The 25390-nt window shown below is 35.1% G+C and overlaps 1 protein-coding gene across 4 annotated transcripts in view; it reads left to right on the top strand.

Moving 5' to 3' along the window:
• Positions 1-25390, top strand: part of EPB41L5 (erythrocyte membrane protein band 4.1 like 5) — a 103041-nt gene that overhangs the window by 60665 nt on the left and 16986 nt on the right. For all 4 annotated transcript variants that reach the window (XM_014565005.2, XM_032479298.1, XM_032479297.1 and 1 more), the window contains exons 17-21: positions 1909-2072; positions 5497-5594; positions 14461-14589; positions 20036-20100; positions 23876-23966. In XM_014565005.2, the coding sequence (XP_014420491.1) occupies positions 1909-2072; positions 5497-5594; positions 14461-14589; positions 20036-20100; positions 23876-23966 (547 nt within the window). The remainder of the gene's footprint in view (positions 1-1908; positions 2073-5496; positions 5595-14460; positions 14590-20035; positions 20101-23875; positions 23967-25390) is intronic.

Raw genomic sequence — 25390 nt, 5'->3', positions numbered from 1 at the left:
TGTGATATTTTGTGTATGGCTTTTTCCCTTAAGATTATGTTTCCCAGGTGTCATAGCATGTGTCAGTACTTAACTCCTGTTATTGCTGGTTAGAATTCCACTCTGTGGATATGCCACATTTTGTTTAATCCATTCCTCAATTGAGCATTTGGGTTGTTTCCACTTTGGGGCTATTATGAATAATGATGCTGTGAACATTTGTGTACGCATTTTTGCGTGGATGTTTTCACTTTTCCTTGGTATATACCTAGGTTTTCCTTTGTTCAGAATTTTTTGGCTTGATATAAAATTTGGGTTGATAGGTTTTTTCTTTCAGTGCTTTTAAAATATTCCTCCACTGCCCTCTAGGTTGCATTATTTCTAATAAGAAATCTGCTATCATCCTTGTCTTTTTACTTCTTTGAACGTATAATGTTTTTGGATGCTTTTAATAAGTTTTTCTTTTTATCATTGGTTTTAAGCAATTTGGTTATGATGTGCTTTGGTGTAGTTTTCATCATGTTTCTTATATTTGGCTTTGTTGAAATTCTTGGACTTAAAAGTTTATAATTGTCATCAGGTTTTTTAAACATTTCAGCCATTTTTTTTCTTCAGATATTTGCTCTGTCCCACCCTCACTTTGGGACTTCAGTTATTCATACAGTAGGTTGCTTGAAGTTGTCCCACAGTTAACTTTGATATTCCTTCATTTTGGTGGATTCTTTTGCCTCTGTGTGATTTTATTTTGGATAGTTTCTATTGCAATGCCTTTGAGTATCTTTTCTGAAGTCTAGTGTACTGTCACTCTATTTTAATATATTTTTCATCTCACATATTGTAGTTTTCATCACTAGAAGTTTGATCTGGGTTTCTTCAGTATCTTCCAGTTTCTGCTTAACTTTTTGAACATATGGAGCACAGTTGCAGTAACTGTTGTAGTGTCTTTCTCTGCTATTCTAACATCTGTGTCAGTTTCTATTGATTGATTATTCTCTTTAGTATGGGATTTCTTTTTCTGTCTCTTTGCATTCCTGGTAATCTCTGAGTGGATGCCTGACATTTTGAAATTTACTTTGTTGGATGCCAGATCATTTTGTAGTCCTTTAAATCTTGAGTTTTGTTTTGGGGTACAGTTGAGTTACTTGGAAATAGTTTGGTCCTTTCAGGTCTTACTTTTATGTTGTGTTCTGTCCGTTTGTTGCCATGCTTAATCTACATTTATTATTCTCCATTACTGTGGCAAGACCTTCCTAATACTCAGTGCCCTTGAGTTATGTTTTTACATTCTGTCCGTGGAAAGGAGCATTGTGGTCCAGTATGAGTGTCACTAGTATTTTCCCAGCCAAACAGGATGAAAACCTTTTGGATAGTCCCCCCCACCCCCACCCCCAGCCTTAGGGAGTTACACACATTCCCTGATTAGTACTCTGCTGGATACTTGAGGGGGCCTTTCTGTAGACCTCCAGGATTCTCTCCTTGAAGCCCTGCTCTCTCCTGTCTGGTATTCTTCCTATGAATTTCAGCGGCTTGGTCTCCCTGGATTCTCAGCCTCATCTTCTCAGCTAAGGGAGGCTTGTGTGCTCTGCCTCATTGCAATCTCTCGGCACCACCGCACAGAAACTCTCTCAAAGCAATTTCATTTGTTTTCCGAAACTCCGAATCATTGACTTTTGTTGTCTAATGTCTAATGTCTTGAAAATAGTTTATTTTTTCCCCTTGGGTTATTTCAGTTGGGAAGATAAATTCAGTCCCTTTTATTCCATCATGGATGGAATAGAATCTGCCCCAAAGGATTTAGACAGATGAACAAACCAGTTGGGATATGAACTCTTAAATTAATTTTTTTTCCAACGAAGATTTTTGTTGATATTTTAAATTCTTTTCATGATAAGTTTCTTGGTGTAAGTAAGTTTTCTGTTACCTTTACAGCTTGCCTCTGAAGATTGACTTGCTAGATAGTCCAGACTTACTGGAAACAACCATTGATGATGTAATTGGGACACTTGACACTATGGACACATCCCAGGCACCAGATGAAATTAACAAAGCCACCAGGCAGACTGGATCAGAGGAACCTGAAGTTGAACACGGGAGTAAGTAAATGTTCTGTATAACATCAGTGACGTTTCTTTATTTTACTCCCCTTTGAAATGAGCTGTGTAAGTCAGTTCCTCCAATAATATTTTATGCATCAATGTTGAATTTGAAATTTTAATGTAGAATAGTTATGCCTTCTTGCCTTTTTGGCTTAAGGGTCCGTTGAAATATTTATGGTCTCACATAATTGAGACCATTAAACATTTGTATTATTTATAAGTGATTAAACATTTTCGAATTTTCAAATTTGCTTTTTGTTTCTTGAGTGAAAATTAAGAAAGAAGTTTCCTTAAAGATTTTTTTAGGGCACAGTCTTGAATAAATGTTTGAACATTCGATTAACTCCTAGAAAGTATTTTGTTATTAATGAGGGTTGTTGTTGCCCAAAACCACAAAAATAAATAAGTCAGAATGCATGCTGCTTTCCTTAACTTCTTAAAAGGTTAAAAGGAAACAGTAGATTGCACACTGAAAAATTCTATGTATTTGTGAGTTTGGTTTGATATTAAAGCGTAAACTGTCTTTAAACAGGAAGTTTCTATTGAATTTCAGTGTAAAGTGTGTTCATTTAAAAGCAGCTTATACTTATGTGACTCTTGCCAACTTTGATTTCTATTGCTAAAATTAGACTCCATCTTTAAACAGCTCATGGGAAATTGCCTGTGAGTATGCTGTTGTCTCTGAAGAGTGTGGAATACAGCAGGAGTGTTTGGTAATTTACACAGAAGTGTTAATGAGCAGTTACACAGTGCTTCTGGTTAATAGAACATGCTGAAGTAATAATGGTAATTGGCATTAAAAATTTGTTCTTCCGTTCCCTAAGTAATCACTACAAATACACGGTTAAACAAATGTTCTGATATATCATAGTTATGTTTTTATTGACATCTATCATGTTTAAATTGTGCTTGTGAGTCTGAGGTCAGGGAAACAAATTTATTATGTTGATAATTTCAGAATGGTATTCTAATCTGTTTTTTTTTTTTTTTTAAGGTAGTAGTCAGTTATTGGATTAAGAAAACTCTCCATTACTCCAGGCACACTTTGTTTTATTGCACTTTGCAGATACTGTGCTTTTTACAGAATGAAAGTTTGAGGCAACCCTGCATTGTTAGATGATGGTTAGCATTTTTTAGCAATAAAGTATTTTTTACTTAAGGTTTATACATTGTTTGTGTAGACTTAATGCTATTGCACACTGAATAGACTACAGTATAGTGCAAACAAAACTTTTATATGTACTGGGAAACCAAAAAAAAATCATGTGACTCACTTTATTGCGGTAATCTGGAATGGAACCTGTGATATCTCTAAGGAATGCCTGCATTTCTCATGTACTTTCTTTGCAACAGTTTCTTTTGGTTATTTTCTAGTTTCCACAGCCCTGCCCTGGACCCTGTCTCTTGTTAGAAATGATCACTTTGTCACTGGCAAGATGTGAGATGTAACAGACCAAAGTCATTAGGATTTAGATTCAACCAGAAGCAGGAGCTGTTTAATACAAAGTATTTTCAGGGTTAAAATAAAAAGTATCTTTTAGAGGATGGCAAGATTGATTTTATTTACATTACATTTTATGTCCATTATATGAATTTTTAAAGTTTTTAAAATTCTTTCAGTGCTGCAATAGTATTCTATTAGCAAACAACATTTACTTAGTACATACTTTTAAGGAAATTGTATTGGTTTTGGGGAATATGGTAGAACAAACTAGGGATGCCTAGAAAAGAAGAGCTCAAATGATATGTAACAACTTCAAATATTTCAAAGCCTGTTATATCAAAAACTTGACTTTATGTCATTTTATTTGTGGATCTTAGATCAGCAATTTGAAAGTATAGGGAAGCAGATTTGGAATCAGTATAGGGAATAATTTTTTAACTGTTTCAGGAGTAGATACCTAACAGTGAGGGAGCCCTTCATTCTACTGAGCAGCTTAAATGCTATAGACGTTGTGGCAGAAGAAATTGTTGCATAGTGTAGGAGTTTTATTAGTAACAGTTCAGATGTATAACATTTGCACAGGGTCAATCAATGGAAATAAGGTTTTGATGTTAAGAATTAAGTTCTTATAATCTTGGTACCCAATTTATTCTGTATTTTCTTTTGGTTGTAATGTCAAAATCCTGATTGACCTAGGTAAGTAGTTATAAATGATAACTTTTTTTAAAGAAGTTTATCCTAGAATCTCAGGGTATTTCTCAGCTAAACAGAAGGTAGGAGAAGAAGCTTTATTTCAACCAATCTCCCTCCCAAACCCAACAGTACTAATTTATCAACATAAGCTAAAGCACTGTGATCTGAACATCATGTTAAAATTTAGTGTCAAATAATTTGAAGCATAAGAAAAGCAGGAGGTGGCAATTAAGTAAATAAATGCGTATGGAAGATTTTGAGAAGATTAGTGTTGAATTAATGATTCTTAGTTTTGTTTGCACGTTAAAATCGCCTGAAGAGTTTTAAAAACTACCTACTGATGTCAGAAAACTACCTTCAGAAATCCCATGTCATTGTTCTAGGATCAGCTCTGGGAATCAATATTTTTTAAAAGCTCCACATCTAATTCTAATATGCAGCCAAGGGAAAGATTTACAGAGCTAATTGATGGACACTTTTAAAAGATCCCTTTGACCAAAAGGAAATGATTTCATAGTTGTTCCCCCCTTCTACTTGATTATATAGAAATGATTAGGCATTCAGCAGCTTTTTTGTCAAGTGGACAAGGTAAAAATTCAAACTCATACCAAATTAGTCCCTGCAAAATAAGATTATTACAACTAATGGTTGTTGATTAGAGTTCATTTAAAGCTGAATTGTATTTGTCATATTATCTTTTCAGTGGTTGGAGGATTTTATTTGCAAAGTGTTTTGCAGCTAGGTGGTACACAGAGAAGATAAAATGCTTGTCCTGCATCACACTTGATGTTAACAATAGGTATATATTGAGTCGGTGAATGAATCAGTGTATGTACTTCATCTGTTTGCTCCACATAAGTTTAGAAAGCAGTGTATAATCAGGGCCAAGGGAAGAAAACAGCAAAGTGCTAAGTTTTGGCAGGAGGAGCTTGGGTTGTGGTTATGGAAGGAAAAAAGGATCATGTCACACATGTTCTCTGCCTTTTCTTCAGATGTTTTAGCTGGTAAGCTTTCTTACCTACATATGCTATTGAGATTTCATATCTAGTGGCTTTTTAGGAGCAGTTCAGATACAAGGCAGTGTTCCTATTTAAATTAACTTTCCATTAATTTGATTAAGAATTATCTGGGTATAGAAAGAAACTTTATTCTGTGGTGATCTGGATTATTATCTTTAACTGATGGTAACTGGTGTCGGGGCAAACAAAAGCTTAAGTTTATACCCTCATGACAGCCTAGCAGACTGAGGGGCTATTTTACTTTTTTTTTTTTTTTTTTTTCCAGCATCAAAAGATGCCTCAGAGAAGCTCAAACACCGTGAGATGGAAAACAGTCCTTTGTCGTCCCCTCATTCTAACATCAATGTTAATATCAACAACCAGGTATTCAGATTTCTCCTTTATACCTGTCACACATCTCCAGACTTCCCAGAAATCTTTTCTATCCAAAGATAATACTTTTTCTTTTCTTTTGCTAGGAAATCTGTCTGTGCTGAACTCTTATAAACCTGGTTTATCATTTAAAAAGGTGAAATTTGTGGATATTTGGGGGAAGGGAGGTAACTTGACATTAATAATATAATGTCACCTCATGATTTTTTTTTAACACAGTCAAAAGTGGTACAGTTGTTAAACCTTTTATTTTGATTCAGCTCATTCCTTCTCTAATTTTGTCCAATGAGGATCTTGATTTAGTTGAAGAACTTAGTTCAAAGCCTTTTAAAATTATAAGAAGATTTGTTCGGAAGGGAACTGCTCTGTAATAAAACAAGGAAGCGAATAGAACTTCAGATGCTTAAGCCTCATCCGTCATACCTTTCGCATGATGTGGGCGGGGTGAGATATATTTAAACCAGTTAAACTTCAGTTAATTGTTTGACTGTATTTAAAATTTTTTTCATACTTCTACATTAAATAACTTATAGAGATAACTAAAATAAATTGAGTGGGATAAAAATTATTCATTGTATCAGTTCCCAGATGTCCTCACTAAGTGGAAGAGTGAATTTTAGGTAATGATCTGGAGACAACCCCCTTTTTTTCCCTATATATAGACAACAGATAACAAGGATCTGTAGAATGAATTTTGTTTTAGTTTGGTTTTAAAGAGGAAAGGGAAATATCTGACTTGTAGTGTTCTTTCATCCTTGGATAACTGGAATTTCTTCAGAGACCAATATGGAGTACAGAGTGATTTTCTTCTTACATAGTCATTGTTAAAATTGTTCTTTTTGAATCCAAGTCTGTCTTTTTTTTTCCTTCTGTTTGTTTTTTCTTAAAAATGTCTTTAAGAAGGTGATTAAATTTCAGAAAGCCTTTCATTTTTTTGATCCCTCAGTATTTTTCAATTCTGTTTCCTTTACATTGTCAGTTTTATGTTTGTTTGTTGTTTATTTTTTACTATCTCTGTAAGGTAGGGGAGTGCAGAGTGAGAGACAGAAGGGTTAATTAAAAACTTTAGGTGGTTGGCAATTAATTTGACACAAATTTAGTGGAGGCCTGGAATGAACCTAAAGAAGAATGAAGCCTGGTAAATCCTGGAGGGGTCGGCAGGGTGGGGAGAAGAGTGACTTACACTGAAGGGAGTCATGGAAATTCACTGAGTAGCTGCTTACTTTTTTTGTAAAATTCCATGCACATTTTGCTATAACTTAACTGAGCCTCTGAACCAGAGGATCTATTAAATTAGTTTTGAAGCCTTGAAAAAATGAGTGTGGGTTCAGGATAGGAAAGAGAATAAAAGAATGGGTTAGGCAAAGGACGGTATGCTGTTAAGGAGTATTTTGGTGCTCACATAGCTAGGAAAATAATAGCTAGCATTTGGTGAGTGCTTACTCAATGCCAGGCAGGAATAACAAAAAAAGAATTCAGTTTTGTATCAGCTCCACTAACTAAAGTAATTTTAGGATGAAAAATCTACTGTAAATAAAATATATTGTTCTAAAACAAAGTATCAGTTGTTGGATGGTTAGCTCTAAAAATTAGGTAACTGGGAAGCTCTGAGCCAGCCACAGAGTCTTGAGGCTCAGACTAGCACTACTGACAACAAAGTTGACTTCAAATTCATGTCCGAAGAACCCATTTTAAAGGGATCTCATACCCCATCAGACCTGCATTACCCAGGATTGATACAGTCACTTGAGAACCCGATAGATACACTGTTGATCGAGTTCTACAAACCTGTTTATTGTTTACTTTGTAAGATAGAAAATAATAAATATTGTGAGGAATCCAAGAATGACAAAATCTTGGCCCTCAGGAAACTTAGACCTGTCCCGACTAGCCCCATGGAAGTGTTGCAAATGGCCTTCTCCAGTGAGCACTTCCTATTGCAGATCTCATGCACTAATGGAATTTTCTGAGGGTAACAGCTGGGAAGTACAGTATTTGAAAGGCAAAATCAGAATCCATGAAGACTTTAACAGGCTGGAATAAAGGATTGGATTTAAGAATGTATAGTGTGACAAGTCTGACAGAAATGTAGGATTAGGGTAGGGAGGTAGAATTAACAAACATGTAAAAAAATGTTTGAGAATATGTAAATGGAGTATGAAGTGTGGCTCCCAAACCAACAGTGTTGTATTGACTGAAAGGACTTACAAAGTGAGATCCAACCATAGCATTAAAAAGTAAGAGAGGTACCACTCTTTAAAAATGACTTAGGAAAACTAAAGCAGTTTGAGAAGAAAAGAAATATGGTGAAGGGTCTTGAAGCAAAGTTACAACTGAGAATCTCAGTAATCTCAGGAAAGAACATTCAGTTATCTCAAGAGCTATAATGTGAAAGAAAGTATAATGTGAAAGAAAGTAACTTGTTTTTCAATAGCTTCAGAGAAGAGTTAAGGTCAACGAGAACATTAGAGTTATGCAGATTTCATATCAACGTAAGAAAGCATTTCCTAAAATATCTGCAAATTGAATGAGATGCCTGAGGAAGCAGCAAATTCCCCAGTGTGGGAAGTTCCTCAGGCCAAGGCTAAATTAATCACCTTTTGAAATATTTTGGTGGTTGGATGAACTGATCGTTCTTTCCAACCCTGAGATGCCCTGATTTTAAGTGTCGGTGTTGGGATTCTTCCCTCTTTCATGGTGCCTCCTTGTTTAGAAAGTATTCACGGTGTCCGCCTGACCTGTGTGTTTGAAATCCTTTAGGGCTTACTGTGTCAAGATCTACAGATTTTTCAGTTACCTTCATCCTCTTAATTACTTGAGACAATTCCAGGATTTTCTTTATCTTCAAATTTCATTTCAGGAATCTTTTTTTTTTCTTGTTCTTTGATCAGCAATCAAATTTTTTAAAATGCTTAAAGTAACAAAATCTAAACTGCATTTATTAGTGAGGATGGGGGCACAGTTAAAGCATGAATGGCCCTTAGTAACTAGTCTTTTTAGGGTGAAGGATTAAAAGTACAGCATGTTGACTGTGTTCTCTTGACCGGAAGTTGGCAGCCTGTTTAATTTAAAAGATCAGTAAATATTTCAGTCTTAGCAACTAAAGTCTCTGTCTCTAGTCTCTGTCGTTGTACTCAACTCTGCCATTATAGCATGAAAGCAGCCATATAGGGATGAGCATGGCTGTATTCCAGTAAACTTTATTTACTATAACAGGTGGTGGGCCAGATTTGGCCTCCAGGTTGTACTTTGCTGACCCTTTCTCTTGTTGTTAGGAATTTAAGCTGGCTGCAGGTTGCTACCACATATGATTTGGAATAATCTTTGTCATTTTTACTCTTTTGATTTTCTTTGTATACTTAAAAGTATAACCAGAAAGTATATCAAAAACCAGAATCTGCACTCTGAATAAAACAAAGTAGAAAGGTGAATTTATTGTGAGGGTTTTGACCTGCAAGCTTGGAAACTCCGGGCTTGGGAATAGTAAGTTCCGAGTTGCTCACCAATCAAGAGGTTCTTGTGGGATAAATACAGAAGTTACTTGTTTTTTTTGTTTTTTAATCAGCTGATTGGTTGCTTAGTGGTCTTCTTTCTTATTTGGATCAGGGTAGCTGAGTCAGGGAAACAGGGAAATCCAGAGATGGCATGAACAAACTTCGAGTATGGGGATTGGCTGGTGTTCTCTGCTGAATTCTGAGAAGAGCTATAAAAAAGATTAGGTTAAGTTTCCTTTACACGCCTTCATTGACCATCTTCATTTTGTCCCTGCCATAAGTGACTCCAAACATTTTAGTTTGGTTTAATAAATAGTTACTTTCTTTCCCTTTATCCTCAATTTGGACACAAAAGGTATGGTGATAGGTCTAACTTCCCTTTGGGAAATGGAGGCGATCTTCAGACATTAGCAGTGCAAAGGCCACACTTCTCCAGGGATCAACGAGCTGTTGCCTGTCATGTAACTTGTAAGTAGAAATGATACTTTCACAAATGCAAAGGCAAATATTTCCTATTTGACAGTAGTTGCTGTAGAGGAGGAAGTAATTTTCCCTCTACCCTTAGTTCTTGGATGAGACCCCTGTAACAAAAGACAGATTAATGAGAAAAACAAACAAGTTTATTAATATGTATACCTCCCATATACATGGGAGATACCAGGGAAAAAGGAGTACCTTTCAGAGGTGGAATTCAAGCTAAGGACCATATTCAGCTAAAGTTAAAAAAAAAAAAAAAAAAAAGTGTAGTGGAGAGTAGGAGGAAAAGCAGGGTAAACAAGTGTGAGGCTTGTTATGCAGATTTAAACCCTTGCTTTTCAGTGACAGGAGCTGTCTGCAGGGATTACATCTGTCCTTCCTGGTGAAGAGGGAAGGAGCGACTCCTTAGTAAATTTCTGTCCTGCTTTTAGGCAAATAGGGGAAGAACAGAGCTTTTCTTGTATCTGTTTCTTCTCAGTTGCCTTCAGCTCAAAATAATCCTGATGCCAAAGCGACATATTGGGGAATGGCATATTCTCCTACCCCTCGTTACCTTGACTTTTTCAGCTTAGAGAATAGTTACTAATAATATTATACTAATATTGTTGTAGGTTTTTTAAAAAATAATTTTTAAGTCTAGAAATCAGGCTATCATTCTATTGGTGGCTTACCATTTTTTAGTTTATATAGCAAGCTAGTTCTAGAAAGTTCATATCCCTTTTGTCATGGTATCAGGCATTCTTCTGGCTTCATTTAGATCCATTAAACAGTTTAAGGGGAAGAAACAGTTTATAAAGTGGTTAAAACCTTTGTGTATATTTAGTATATATTTTAAAATATATTTAAAATATGAGATAAATTGTATCTGCTGTTCTAAAGCAGGATTCTTAACTTGCAGATCATGGATCTACCCATGAATAATTATGAGGAGCGCCTTAAACCCTATAAAATTGAATACATATTCTTGTCTTTGATTCATTTATATATTTTTCTGGAAAGTGGATCCAAATTTTATTAAATTCTCAAAAGGGTCCATGACTCAAAAAAGGAGTGAACCATACCAACCTTAAAATAACTCTTTGCATCTCTGCAAGGTTATAACTAAAAAGAACTTCACTTTAGTTAAAAGACTTGTACAATTTTTTTAATTAAACAATTTCAGCTTTTCTTAGGCATTTAAAGAAGGAGCTCTGAGAAATAAGACTTCTCTGTGTGTGTAAAACAAACAAAAAAAATCATTTTTCTTTTGGGTTTTACTGTTTACACTAATTACCTTCGGTATTTGACTGTGTCAGTGCCCTACTGAAAGTGTTCACATTTCCTAGCCAAGATTGTTTCAAGAGTGGCTTCAAGTCTGTATTTGATGGCATTCTGGTTGAGAACTTGAAACCAAGTCCTCCTAAAGTTGAGTTCCCCTGCTGAGTTTATAATTAATCTCTTTATCCAAAACCTTTATTCCCTTTCTTGTCCCGTCCACGTTCCCCTCGGGATTGAGGAGTATCACAGAAAAGGGGGGATTGAAACCAAGCAGAACGCTGAGTCTTCCCGGGTACAAAAAGCCTCTTCATGTCCCCATTCCTTGTTTGTAGAAAAAAAGGCTTTAGTCTCCTAGGCTTTCCCTGAGTTCCAAAGAGCAGACTTCAGTCAGTTAATGATTAAGACAGTAGAGTCACAGGACTCCTAGTTCTTCCTGAAGGGATGCAGAAAACAATCTGGTGCATATCTTTGAGTTGTTCTACGGAAACTCAGACCCCCACCCAGGTGGAAAATAGTGACTACATGCTGACCACAAACACAGGGACCCCACACTGGTTGGAACCAGAAGGTTGAGATTCTGGAAACATCACCCTGTTACCTCACCGTCGGCCAATCAGAAGGAGGTCCACAAGTTGATCATGCATCCTATAACCCTCTTCCCTAATGTTGTCTTTCAAAACCCTTGTCTAAAAGCCTGGTCTTTTAGACCAGGGGGGGAGTTCTGGTCTTTTGCGCATGAGCTGCCTGTTCTTGCTTAGTGCCCTGCAAGTAAACCCTTACTTTGTTGCAGACACCCACTGTACAAGTTTGGCTTTCTGAGCCTCAAACACACAAGCCCTTGCGCATAACAGACTTAAGCAGACTTTGGATCGACTTAAGCTCCTAAGCTGACTCTGACAGCTGAATGACTCTGCTCTACAGTAGAGTTCGAGCATCTGATCATGTTAGAACAGGTCTAATTTGGGGGGTGTTTAGGAATCAGCGTGTCTTTTTAATTCTTTTGGTCTTCTGTTTGCCACATTTTGGCCATCTGAGGCAGATATATCAGCAGCAGAGTAACTGGCTGTCACTGGATTTACATGCTATCGCAAAACAATGTGAAAAGATTGTAAATCTATTACGTTCAACTTGTATTTCACTATTTTTTACTGTTGTAAACATACAAGATAATTGTACAAAGCACAGATTTTTAAAAAGCAGAAAATTATAAAACCTTTATTATCCCACTACTGAGAGATAACTGCAGTTAACATTTTAAAGTTATGTATTTCCAAACATTTAAATGTGATATATATTTTGTTAAAAATGCAGCATCATTGGTTTTTTTAAACTAATCGATTGTAACTCTCTTTATTTCAACAACACATTATAGATAATACTTAAACTGCATGTGTGTCATCATTGTGTGTATTCAGTCTCCTACTAGACATTTAGATTGTTGCTAATTTTCACTGTTGTAATGAGTGCTGTGACAAACAGTCTTACAAATAAATATCTGCAATCATCATTGATTATTTTCCTGGGAAGTGGAAGTGTTAGGTCAAATTTCAGGCATAATTTTAAAATCTTTCATGCTGTTGCAAAATTGCCTTCCAGAAAGATGGTAACAATCACAGGTACTTTTACATGTGATATGTGTATTGAGTTCCTGTTTTTGTAAAAGTTTTAACATAAGCAGAAAAAGAAGTATCTGGCTATGTCTGATGCAGGTTACTCTGGGAATCCTGTGACAGCAAATATAAATGATTAGCAAATAATCTCAAGTCTGCAATGTAATTGTCTCTGAAAAGAAAATGTCAGCATTTGAAGTAGCATGATATTTTCCCAGGTTTACTGAGATATAATCAACAAGTAAAATTAAAATATACTTAAGGTGCACAACTTGATGATTTGGTATAAATACGCATTGTGAAATGATTCCTACAGTCAGATTAACTAACACATCCATCACCTCACAGAAGTTACCTTTTTGTTTTATTTTGGTTTTTGGTGAGAATGTTTAAGGTCTACTTTCTTAGCAGATTTCATGTATAAAAAAACTATAACTGTGGTCACCATGCTATACATTAGGTCTTCAGGATTTATTCATTGTATACTTTTACCAGCCTCTCCCTATTTCCCCACCCCTTAGACCCTAACCATTCTACTCTCTGTTTCTATGAGTTGGATTTTTTTTCTTTAGATTTCACATTTAATGGAATTTTTTTTTTAAGATTCCACCATGCAGTATTTGTCATTCTCTGATTTAGTTCCCTTAGCATAATGCCCTCCAGCTTTATCCATGTTGTTGAAAATGGCAGGATTTCCTTCTTCTTAAAGGCTGAATAATATTCCGTTGTGTGTGTATATGTAAGTGTTTATGTGTGTATGTTTTACATTTTCTTTATCCAATTACCTGTTCATGGACACTTAGGTTCCTTCTGTTTCTTGGCTGTGGTGCATAATGCTGCAGTGAACATGGGAGTGCAGATACCTGTTCAGGATAGTGATTTTGTTTCCTCTGGATACATACCCCGAAGTGGGATTGCTGGATCATATGGTATGAACTAGCCATGATTGAAAAAGGATATAAGGTCTTCTTTCTAAAGATTAGGAAGTTATAGATATATAGAGTCTAGTACAAAGTAGTGATTCTCAAACTTTTATATGAATCAAATCACGTGGGTAAGCTTGTTAAACATTCATTGGGATCCCACCCAGAGGCAGATGTGTGGAGACCACACTAAGGAAAACCGAATTAGAATATACACATTAGTTCTATCTTTTCAAACCTAAAGGTGGTGCAGTATGTAATCCCATTAATGGTAGCTAGTCTGTTTTACAGAACAAAAGCTGTATCTGAGACTAGGAAAATACTTACAGTGAGTTTGGTATTTAGACCAGTGTTAAATGGTAACCATAATAATAATAATGGTAATTGTTCTTATTATTGTCATTCTTTTTTTTAAATAATTCCTTCGTTTTCATTGTCTTAACATTTTTTTTTCAATTTGATTTTTTTGATTGAAGTGAATTGTCATTCATTTTAAGTTAGGTAAAATGTCAGTTGTAGTGCAGATATGTTAAATTTATTAATTTGCTTTTTTCCCATTTCTTTTTGTAATAGTTAATTTATATGATTTTAATTATGATCTTCATTGACTGCACTTGTGCTTTATTTTATCATTTTCTTAAGTCTACCTGAGAGTATCCTCTTTATGGCAATATAACATAAGCTCAAATACAGTCATCTACCTGCTGACAGCTCCAGAATTACAGGGGTTACTCTGTGTAGGCCCCAACCTAAAATCCAGTTAAAATGAATTACAGCAAACAGCACAGATTCTTCATGTGTGGTTTAATTCAGGCATTTGTCCCAGAGAGTATAGTTGGTTATTCAGTTGCTTAAAGATAGGAAATTGGGCTAGATGATTTCTAGGGGTCCTTACCAATTCATATTTCATATTTGTGATTATTGAGCCTTAGTTTGAAACTACTTGTAAGAATAGTTGACAGTCCTGAAGTTAGGATGTGATGCCTAAGACGACATGATTTCCTGATTGTCTGAATATGAACTTCAGCAGTCCCTTTTCTAGTTCCATTTAATTTTAACTGATCAGAATTGCTTACAGTCTATTTTTAACATCTAGGAAGAAGTGTTGAAGTTAACTGAGAAGTGTCTTAATAATGCCATTGACAGCCCAGGATTGAATGCCAGGAGAGTTCCTCCTGACTTGAAGAGTAACATTTTGAAGGCTCAAGTAGAAGCAGTACATAAGGTAAGCTGCCTTTAACAGAGTCTTGGTGAAGAAAAAAGGAGCAAGACACTTGGAGTCAAGAGACCCTGTAGAACAAATAAAATACATGAACATTAAACGTGACTTACCTAGCTCATGATTAGAGTAGTATCAAGAAACATGCTCAAGATGGCAAAATACCTCCCCCACTCTGAATTCTAATCAAGCCAGATTAAGAGGGGTCAGTCATGGAATGAAAAGATGAAAGATATTCTAGGATATAAGAAATAAAAAAAAAAAAGAAAGTCAAATTCCTATAGAGGCGAGTCCCTAATATTTGCCACTATTATAGCCAGAAAATCTAGTTATTTTTAGGTCCCTGTCAATTATAAGTCTGTGACTTTAGGTCTTTTATCAATTTGCCATTTCCCCACCACCCATCTATTCCCTAATTCAGCAAAATTATGTTGGTATTAGCAACAGAGTGATAATTAGAAGGTGACAAGTTGGTTGACATATGGTAAAAGATGCAGTGGGTAGGGACCAGCATTCATGAAGCTTTTGGCATCCATGCTCTCAAAATACGCTTTCCCTTGGCTCTCCCTAATTTTCAGATTTATCCTCCATGCTAAAAGCAGGACAGAAGCCTGTCTTACCAAGTCCTGTTGTCAACTAAATTTTAAAATACCCTGTTTTTGAGAAGGTGCTCTTTACGCATCCTGTCCTCAAGCACAAGCCTTGAGGAGAACTGAAAGGACTTAAGGAGTATTATTCGTACTTTTTATCTACCTTCTCTCCCCCAATATAACATAAAACATAATATTTACATATAAAAATACATATAAAATATGGCAATACAGCCTCTGAAATCAAACAAGTTGCAATTGAATCTACCAACTACTAGCTTTGTGGCTTGGCAAGTTAATTTCCCTGAGCCTCAGTTTAATTATGTTTGAAAAGAAATAATGGCTTTCCTGACTACAATGTCATGAAACTAGAAATCAACCACAGAAAGAAAAACAAGAAAAAAGCAGTTATATGGAGACTAAACAACATGTTACTAAAAAAAACCAGATTCAAAGAGGAAATTTAAAAATACCTTGAGACAAATGACAGTGAAAACACACCCATACAAAATCTATGGGATGCAGCAAAAGCAGTCCTTAGAGGGAAGTTCTTAGTGATACAGGCTTTCCTCAAAAAATAAGAAAAATCTCAAACAACCTAACCTACCACCTAAAAGAATTAGAAAAAGAAGAACAAACAAAACCTAAAGTTAGCAGAAGGTAGGAAATAATAAAGATCAGAGAGGAAATAAATAAGAGATTTTAAAACAATATCAAAAAATTTAAAAACCAAGGTTCTTTGAAAGGGTAAATGAAACTGAGAAACCTCTGTCCAGGCTCACCAAGAAAAAAAAGAGAGGATCCAAATAAACAAAATAAGAAGTGAAAAAGGGTACACAACAACTGATAGCACAGAAATACAAAAAACCTTAAGAGAATACTGTGAGCAATTACATGCCAACAAATTGGACAACCTGAAAGAAATGGACAAGCTTCTAGAAACATACAGCCCACCAGAACTGAATCAAGATGAGACAGATAATTTGAGCAGATCAATCACTGGAAGTGAAATAGAATCTGTAATTTAAAAAAAAAAAAGTAACTCCCTGCAAACAAAGGTCCAGGACCAGATGGCTTCACTGGGGAATTCTACAAAATACACAAAGAAGAACTTGTACTGATAACTTATCAAACTCTTCCTAAAGACTGAAGAGGACGGAACACTCCCAGACTCATTCTATGAAGCCGCCATCACCCTGATACCAAACCAGATAAGGCATTACCAAAAAAGACAATTACAGGCCAGTATTTTTGATGAATATAGACGCAAAAATTCTCAAGAAAATATTAGCAAACAGTATCCAACAACACATAAAGAAGATAATACACCACAATTAATTTGCGTTGATCCCAGGATCACAAGGATGATTCAATATATGCAAATCAATCAATGTGATACATCATATTAACAAAAGAAAAGACAAAAACCACATGATCTTCTCAATAGATGCAGAAAAAGCTATTTGATAAAATTCAACACCCATTTATGATAAAAACTTACCAACAGCCGAGACATGGAGCAGCCTAAATGTCCATCAGCAGATGATTGGATAAAGATCATGGAATACTGCTCAGCCATAAAAAGAATAAAATGCCACCATTTATAGCTGCATGAATGGACCTAGAGATTATCATACTAAGTGAAGTAAGTCAGAAAAGGAAAAGACAAATATATATCACTTATATGTAGAATCTAAAATATGACACAAATGAACTTCTTTATAAAACAGAAACAGACCCACAGACAGAAAACAAACATGGTTACCAAAGGGGAAAGGGAGTGGTGAGAGATAAATTAGGAGTTTGAGATTAGCAGATACAAACTACTATATATAAAACAGATAAAGGACAAGGCCCTACTGTATAGCACAGGGAAGTATATTCAATATCCTGTAATAAATCACAATGGAAAAGAATATGAAAAAGAATATATGTATATATAATTGAATCACTTTATATCAGAAACTAACACAACATAAATCTAACTGTACTTCAATAAAAAAAAATTTTGAGTGATAATGTTAATAGCTACCCTAAGGTGAGTTATAAGGATGAAATAAAATAATGAATGTAAAACATGGAACAGCTCCTGGCACATAATGAACATTTAATGTGTTGATCCCCAATGTTGAAACTACATGTTGTAGTAGTAGTGTTAGTAACAGTTGTTGTCGTTACCTTACATTTCAGTTATACTTTTGGATCTGTCTTGACTCAAACAGGAGAGAAATAACTTGACTAGCCCTATATTAAAGTTATAGTTAAAACTCGTCCCACGAAGAAAAATTCAGGACCGGATGCCTTAATTGTTAGAATCTACCAAACATTTAAGGAAGGAATAATAGCAATTCTACACAAACTCAGAAAAAAAGAAGAGAAAGGAGTACTTCTGAACTCATTTTATGAGACTAGTATTACCCCAATACCAAAACCAGGGAACAATATTACAAAAAAAGAATCTATTAAAAAAAAATCTATAGACTAATACCATTCTTGAACATAGACTCAAAAGTCCTTAACAAAATATAAGTAAATCATGCTCAACAGTTTATAAAAAGGATAGTACACCATGACCAAGGAAGGTTTATATCAGGGAAAAATAAGTCGGTTTGTCATTCAAAAACCAGTATAGTTCTACATACTAAAAATAAGGAAAATTGTGTCAATTTATATGGAAAGGTATTTCACAGAATTCAACACCTGTTCATGGTAAAGGCTCACACAAACTAGGAATAGAATGGAACTTCTTCAGCCTGATAAAGGGTATCAGTGAAAAAAATCTACGGCTAATATCATACTTCACGATGAAAGATACATCCACTGAAATAACTAAAGTTAAAAACTGACCATCCCTATATTGGCAGTGATGGAGTGCCTGCAATAATGCACATTGCTAGTAAGAATTTAAAATGTTACTAGTACTTTAGAAAAGAGTTTGGTAATATATTAAACATATACTTATCATATGACCCAACAGTTCTACTTTTAGGTATTTACCCAAGAGAAATGAAAACGTAGGTTCACACAGATACTAGTACACAAATGTCCCTAGCAGGGACATTTGTAATAGCTAAAAACTAGAAATAATCCAAATATCCATCAACAGGTAAGCAGATAAACAAATTTGGGATATCCATACAGTGGAATGCTACTCAGTGCATACAAAGGAACAAATTAGTGATAAAAGCAACACCATGGGTTAACCTCAAAAGCATCATGTTACTATAAAGAGGTAGGCACAAAAGATAGGTATTATGATTCCATTTATGTGAAACTATAGGAAGTAAAGATCATTGTTTGCCATGTGTAAGTGATTTTGATGGGATTGCATTGGAAGCCTCATGGGTTCATTTTAGGGGGAGTGGAAATGTTACATATGCTGATTGTAGTGTTGATTTTGCACGTGTGTATTTTTTCAAAATTAATCAAATCATACATTTGAAATGTGTGCATTTTACTCTATGTAAATGGTAACTCAATAAAGTTGAAAAAACTGACCTCTCGAAGAATTTTTTAGAATTCTCTTCTGAAATATTCTTTGTATTCAGGGAAAAATAAAAAACCAAATGGGCAGAAGACCTAAACAAGCAATTCTCCAAGGAAGACATACAAATGATCAAAAAGCACATGAAAAAATTCTCAATATCACTAATTATCAGAGAAATGCAAATCAAAACTATAATGAGGTATCACCTCACACCAGTCAGAATGGCCTGTCATTCAAAAATCCACAAATGACAAATGCTGGAGAGGCTGTGGAGCAAGGGGAACCCTCCTACACTGCTGGTGGGAATGCAGTTTGGTGCAGCCACTATGGAAAACAGTGTGGAGATTCCTCAAAAGACTAGGAATAGACTTACCATATGACCCAGGAATCCCACTCCTGGGCTTGTATCCAGAAGGAAATCTACTTCAGGATGACACCTGCACCCCAGTGTTCATAGCAGCACTATTTACAATAGTCAAAACATGGAAACAGCCTAAATGTCCATCAACAGGTGACTGGATAAAGAAGATGTGGTATATTTATACAATGGAATACTACTCAGCCATAAAAACCGACAACATAATGCCATTTGCAGCAACATGGATGCTCCTGGAGAATGTCATTCTAAGTGAAGTAAGCCAGAAAGAGAAAGAAAAATACCATATGAGATCACTCATATGTGGAATCTAAAAAACAAAAACAAACAAACAAACAAAAACAAAGCATAAATACAGGACAGAAATAGACTCACAGACAGAGAATACAGACTTGTGGTTACCAGGGGGGTGGAGGGTGGGAAGGGATAGACTGGGATTTCAAAATTGTAGAATAGATAAACAAGATTACACTGTATAGCACAGGGAAATATACACAAAATGTTATGATAACTCACAGAGAAAAAAATGTGACAATGAGTGTGTATATGTCCATGAATGACTGAAAAATTGTGCTGAACACTGGAATTTGACACAACATTGTAAAATGATTATAAATCAATAAAAAATGTTTAAAAAAACCCCAAATATATAGCTTAACATCTATTTTTCTTTTTGTCATGTAAATTAGAAAAATTCTGGCACTGAATCTTTCTGGATTCTGTATATATTGACTAACATAGCATGGTGTCTTAAGTAATTGAGAGCTGTGTAGTAAGGTGTATGAACTTGTGCACTAATACATTGCAGTGGAAGCTTGGATTATTCTTTTGGGTATGGGGTAGGTATGCAGAACAGGTATTTCCAAAGATAAGGTATAATTACCTCTTTTTATAACTGAAACAAATTGATATTTCTATTTTTACTGGAAAATAATGCAGATGTCTTATTACTTGAGTATCTTCAACAAAGATTTAATTTTTATGATTTTATTTTCTTAGGTTACAAGAGAAGAAAGCTTATTAAGTCATAAAAATGCCAATGTTCAGGATGCAGTCACAAACAGGTACAGTTTTGGGAACTGAATTAAATTGATGTTCTTTTCCTCTTAACTTTCTTTTAAGGGGGTGCTTTTCTCTCTCTTTCCCAGTCTGTGACCACATGGTTTCAGAATATCTGTGTGAAGGATAGCTTGAATTCACTTTTATTCACTACTTAGCTTCTTAGAACCTAATTTTGGATTATTTGAAGATACTCCTAATTAGTCTTTCTACATTCTTATTCTTCTTCAACTGATTCAAACTATAGCGCAAAAACAGCCTTTAAAGATATTTTTCATCTTACACCTAATGAGGAATGTATATTATTTCTCTTAGGCATGGTAGTTAATTGTAGTGCCATACTGCCTTCGCAGTGGTCTTGTTCTTATAAACTTTCTTACTGTGAGCTGTCGCATTATTCAAGCAGATTTCTTTGCTGTCCCTCTGAGTTCCTCCTGCCTATCTTTTCTTTAATGGGTATTATGCTATTTATTTGTCTTACTAGATTTTTATCCCCTGCTCAGTGCCAGTTGTTTCGTTCAGCTCTGTGTAGCCAATGTTCTTTGCTTATTTGGTGCTAAACATTGTTGAATGAATGAATGTGTTTCTTTTTCCGTTATTCAAAACTTATTCCGTGAAGTTTTCTAATTAATTCTATTCACTTCCAGGTTCTGTAATCAACATAGCATATAGCATATAACACACTTTGTATAAAGGACTTTACAGTTACTAAACAAACATGCTAATTGGTGATCAGGGTAAAAACTGGAATTACAAAGTAATCTTTTAATTAATTCTATAAATTAATTTGTCCACAACATTTTAAGTACCATTATTATTAGACCTTTTAGAGTAACCTTATCAAAAAATTTCTTTTTTGCCAAGAGAAGGATAATGATCATGTAACTACCCTGTTGTTTAACAGAAATTTCATTGAACTCTGGAAGCTAGAAGGATCTTAGAATATGTTTAATTTTCTAAATGGGTGTTGGTGTTTTGAATAATCTATTCTCTTCCCAGGATTTAAAATGAATCCTTTAAAATATGCTTAAATTCTTATATAAACTTGAATCTATTTCTGGATCTTTTCCTTTTCCCCATACCATACCACATTTCTAAAAATTTGCTTTACCCCTTTTTTGAAAGGAAATATTTCAGGCATAGTGAAAACTATGGAGATTATATAAATACATATCTGTGTACCAGATGTCAAGCTTTGTCACATCTTCATATTTTGCTGCAGTAGATTTTGATCATTTTTCTTTTATCTTTTTTATTGAGTTATAATTCTCATATATTTGCTCTTTAGAAGTATGCAGTTTAATGCTTTTCAGTACAATGACAAAACTGTGCAATCCTTACCATTATCAAATTCTCTAATATTGTCATCACCCTTAAAAGAAACACTATGTCAATTTGCAGTCTCTCCACATTCCTCTGTTTCCAGCACCTGGCAACCACTCATCTACTTCAGTTCGTGTAACTGAAATTGTACAAGATGGGTCTGGTTTCTCTCATTTAACATAATGTTTTTGAGGTTCATCCATATTGCAGCATGTATCAGTACTTCATGGCTGAATAATATTCTAATGTGTAGATACACCACATTTTGTCTGTCCATGTGTCTGGTGGACATTTGTGTTGTTTCTACTTGTTGCTATTATGAATAAAGCTGTCATGAACACTCACATGCAAGAATTTCTGTAGACATGCTTTGAGTTCTCTTCAGTACATACCCAGGAGTAGTGTTGCTGAGTCATGTGGTAACTTTGTTTTTACCTAATTGAGGAACTACCAAATTGTCTTCCAAAATAGCTGCATTTCCCAGTCCCACCAGCAGTGTGTGATCGTTCCAGTTTCTCCATACCCTTGCCAAGGTTTATTATTCCCCATTTTAAAAATGTATACCCATCGCAATGAGTATGAAGTGGTGTCTCATTGTGGTTTTGATTTTCATTTACCTAAAGAATAATGATGTTGAACATCTTTTCCTCTTTGGATAAAAGTCTATTCTGATCATGTATTTTTGTAGTGACAACTTTATTGAGATAAAATTTCAAATACCACACAGTGCTGTTCACCCACTTACAGTGTACAGTTCAGTGGTTTTTGTTTTGACATTTGAATTTTAAAAAATTATCCATGGTTTCTTCATTTTAACTGCTACAACATGTTCATTCTTTTATTAACGGACAGATGTTTGTTCCAAATTAACATTGTGTAGTTTCTTCCTTATACACACATGTTGTAAATACTTTTCATCTGCTATTTCTTGTGTTTTGCAGCAGTGTAAACTACATAGGACTCATCTTTTCTTCCTTTCCTTCTCTTTTTTTTTGGTTTGGTCTCAGGATTCTTTTTTTAAAATTGAAGTATAATTGATTTACAATTTATATTTGTTTCAGTTGTACAATATAATGATTCAGTATTTTTACAGCTTATACTCCATTTAAATGTATTATAAATTATTGATTATGTGTAAATCCTTGCAGCTTATCTATTTTATACATAGTAATTTGTACTTTTTAATCCCCTACCCCCATCTAGCTCCTCCCTTCTTCCCTCGCCCCACTGATAACCTCGTTTGTTCTCTACATCTGTGAATCTGTTTCTGTTTTGTTATATTCGTTTGTTTATTTTTTTAGATTCCATATATAAGTGATAACATAAAGTATTTGTCTTTCTCTATCTGACTTATTTCACTAAACATAATACCCTCCAGGTTCATCCATGTTGTTGCAAATAGCAAATTTTACTTCTTTTTATGGCTAATATTCCATTGCATATTTGTGCCACATCTTCTTTAGACTATAAAGAAGTCCACTCATCTGTTGATGGACACTTAGGTTGCTTCCATATCTTGGTTATTGTAAATAATGCTGCTGCGAATTTGGATGGGGCATGAATCAAAGGTAGATGATGGTCTTTTGGCTTTTTCCCCTTTCCTCCCTGGTGTTGAAGCATCTATAAGACTATTCCTTTTCTTGTTATTCTTACCTGGGGTTAGACATCCTTGTCATTACTGCTGGGTCTGCAAGTAACAGATCTCTGGCATCCTCTCACCTGGCTTGTCCTATTTTCATGTCTGGAGCACTCTCGATGTTGCTTCTGCCTTCTGCAGCAGAGCTCTCCAGCTTGTGTCCTTAAAAGGTGACTTCTCCTTATGGTTTCCCGACTTGTTTTTTCATATCTCAGGTGTTCTGTATAACTTCTTTCCCACTGAGCTTTCCCATTTATGTATTTGATAACAGCTTTCAAAAATCAGTCTATTGATCTGTCTTTTTTTGTGTATGTCTGTCTTACCTTTTTTGTGTGTCTGTCTTTTATATAATTTCTCCAGATTTGATGCTTTTTGGAGGAGACTGTAGCATTTAATCTGTCCATAATTCTGAGACCATCCTCTTCTACTGTGCATTTCATAGTTTTCAGGATTTCCTCAAGGCTTCTGAACTACTACTGACACCCTTTATTGGTTTTGAAGTTATATGAATTTTTTCTTTTGTTAAAAATAAATATATTCTGTCATTTCATTGAGATTTAGGAAGGAAGCAAAGTAGTCTACAATTTTGATCCATCTGTGAATGAGTCCGACCTGGATATGAAAACTGTTATATGGTGGGTGGGGAAGGGGTTCACATCGGTATATGCGGGCAGCACTGACTGCAGTCATGCTCCTCACAGATGTGATTTCTTCTTCCTCTACATGAATTTGTTATTCTTTCCTAAGCCTTTTCTTTGAAAATGCTGCCTGTGCTTCCTGTGTAGGTCCTCCATGATGTGAATTTATCTTTTTTTTCTTAGTGCTGTATTAAAAGAGAGTACTGTGCCCCTCCCTGAAGAGTCTCTTACTTTGATGCATACAGCACCTGCAGAAAACGGTTCTATTCTAAAGGTAACAGTTCCTTTTACTTTTCAAGATTTCTTCCAAAGATCCTACTGAGTTAAATCCTGAGTATAACCAAGGACATTTGCTGACTTCTTACTGACACCAGATCTTAAGGTACGGGAAAAGCATTGAGCCTCGGTTCTCTTGGGAGAATCCTATTGTGAGATCCCTCACAAGAGTATCTCAGGGTTTCTTCTCCAATTTTTGTGTTACTTGTTGGTATTTTTGTTTTTTTGGATGATCTCTGTATTTTTGTTTTTTGGATGTTGGCTGTGCTTCCCTAGTGTCTCAGACAGTACATGGCATATAGCAGGCACTAAATAAATATTGATTGATTGAAATTACTTTTCTGAGATTGTATTGTAATACAACTAGCTTATCTCAACTCTTGCCTTTCCTGTATCCATTTGCCACACACATAAAAAGAAAACAGTTGAATATGAAAACAAATATATGTATGTATATGCATGACTGGGACACTGTGCTGTGCACCAGAAACTGACACATTGTAACTGACTGCACTTCAATTTAAAAAAATAAATAAAAAATTAGAAACCACCTGTATTCCCACTACCCAAACACAGTATGTAGTTAATATTTGGTCTATAATTTTTCAGACTTTTGGGTTTGGAAAAAAAAAACCAACCTGAAATACCTTCAATCAGGGGATTCCTTTCTGCTGATTAAAATTCTGAAAAGATACATCAGCATCTTGACTGATCCTTGAAAATTCTTGTGTGGAACCTGAGATGTTTTTGAAACAGAGAAGGACATTTAGTTCAAAGATTTTTGCATATTGTACCAGACAGCATGCTAGGCTTTGAAAATTCAAAAATGAATGAAACATGGCCTCTTCTTTCAAACTGCTTATAGTACAAGTGGAGAGAGAATTTTAACACACTGTGGAAGAGATATGCACAAGCTATTTTGGGGCACTGACCCAGGCCCCAGGTTAGGAGGGGCAGATGTGAGGAGAGAGAACAGGTTTTTCATGTGTATGATTCAAATTAAGTTGACATTGAACAGGAGATGCACCATGGCCTGAAGACAGATAGACAGACATATATAAATTAAGGGCCTTTTTTGTTATGTACTACACCTTAGATACTTATTTCTCTTATTTCCAGATGGGAATTTTATCTTTTATCCTTTTAAAACTCTTCCTATTCCCCCCCCCCCCCCGACACACACACACTGAAGTATAGAGCTCTGTTTCTATAAGGTGCTTCAAATACTAATTAAATAAAAACTATTAATTAACATTTATGGAGGGTAGTTTATATTATACTCTTGTAAACAGTGAAGCACCCATACATATGGATAAAGAAGCATTTGAAATTCAGGCATCTCCTTTACTTACTGTCTGCTGTGGTGAACCTTTTACCTCTTTTATCTAGTTTAAGAGCTGATAGCCAGAACAGTCCTAACCC

The sequence above is a fragment of the Camelus ferus genome, chromosome 5 (genome assembly GCF_009834535.1).
Source record: "Camelus ferus isolate YT-003-E chromosome 5, BCGSAC_Cfer_1.0, whole genome shotgun sequence".
Taxonomy (NCBI): domain Eukaryota; kingdom Metazoa; phylum Chordata; class Mammalia; order Artiodactyla; family Camelidae; genus Camelus; species Camelus ferus.
This window is presented reverse-complemented; position numbering and strand designations above follow the sequence as displayed.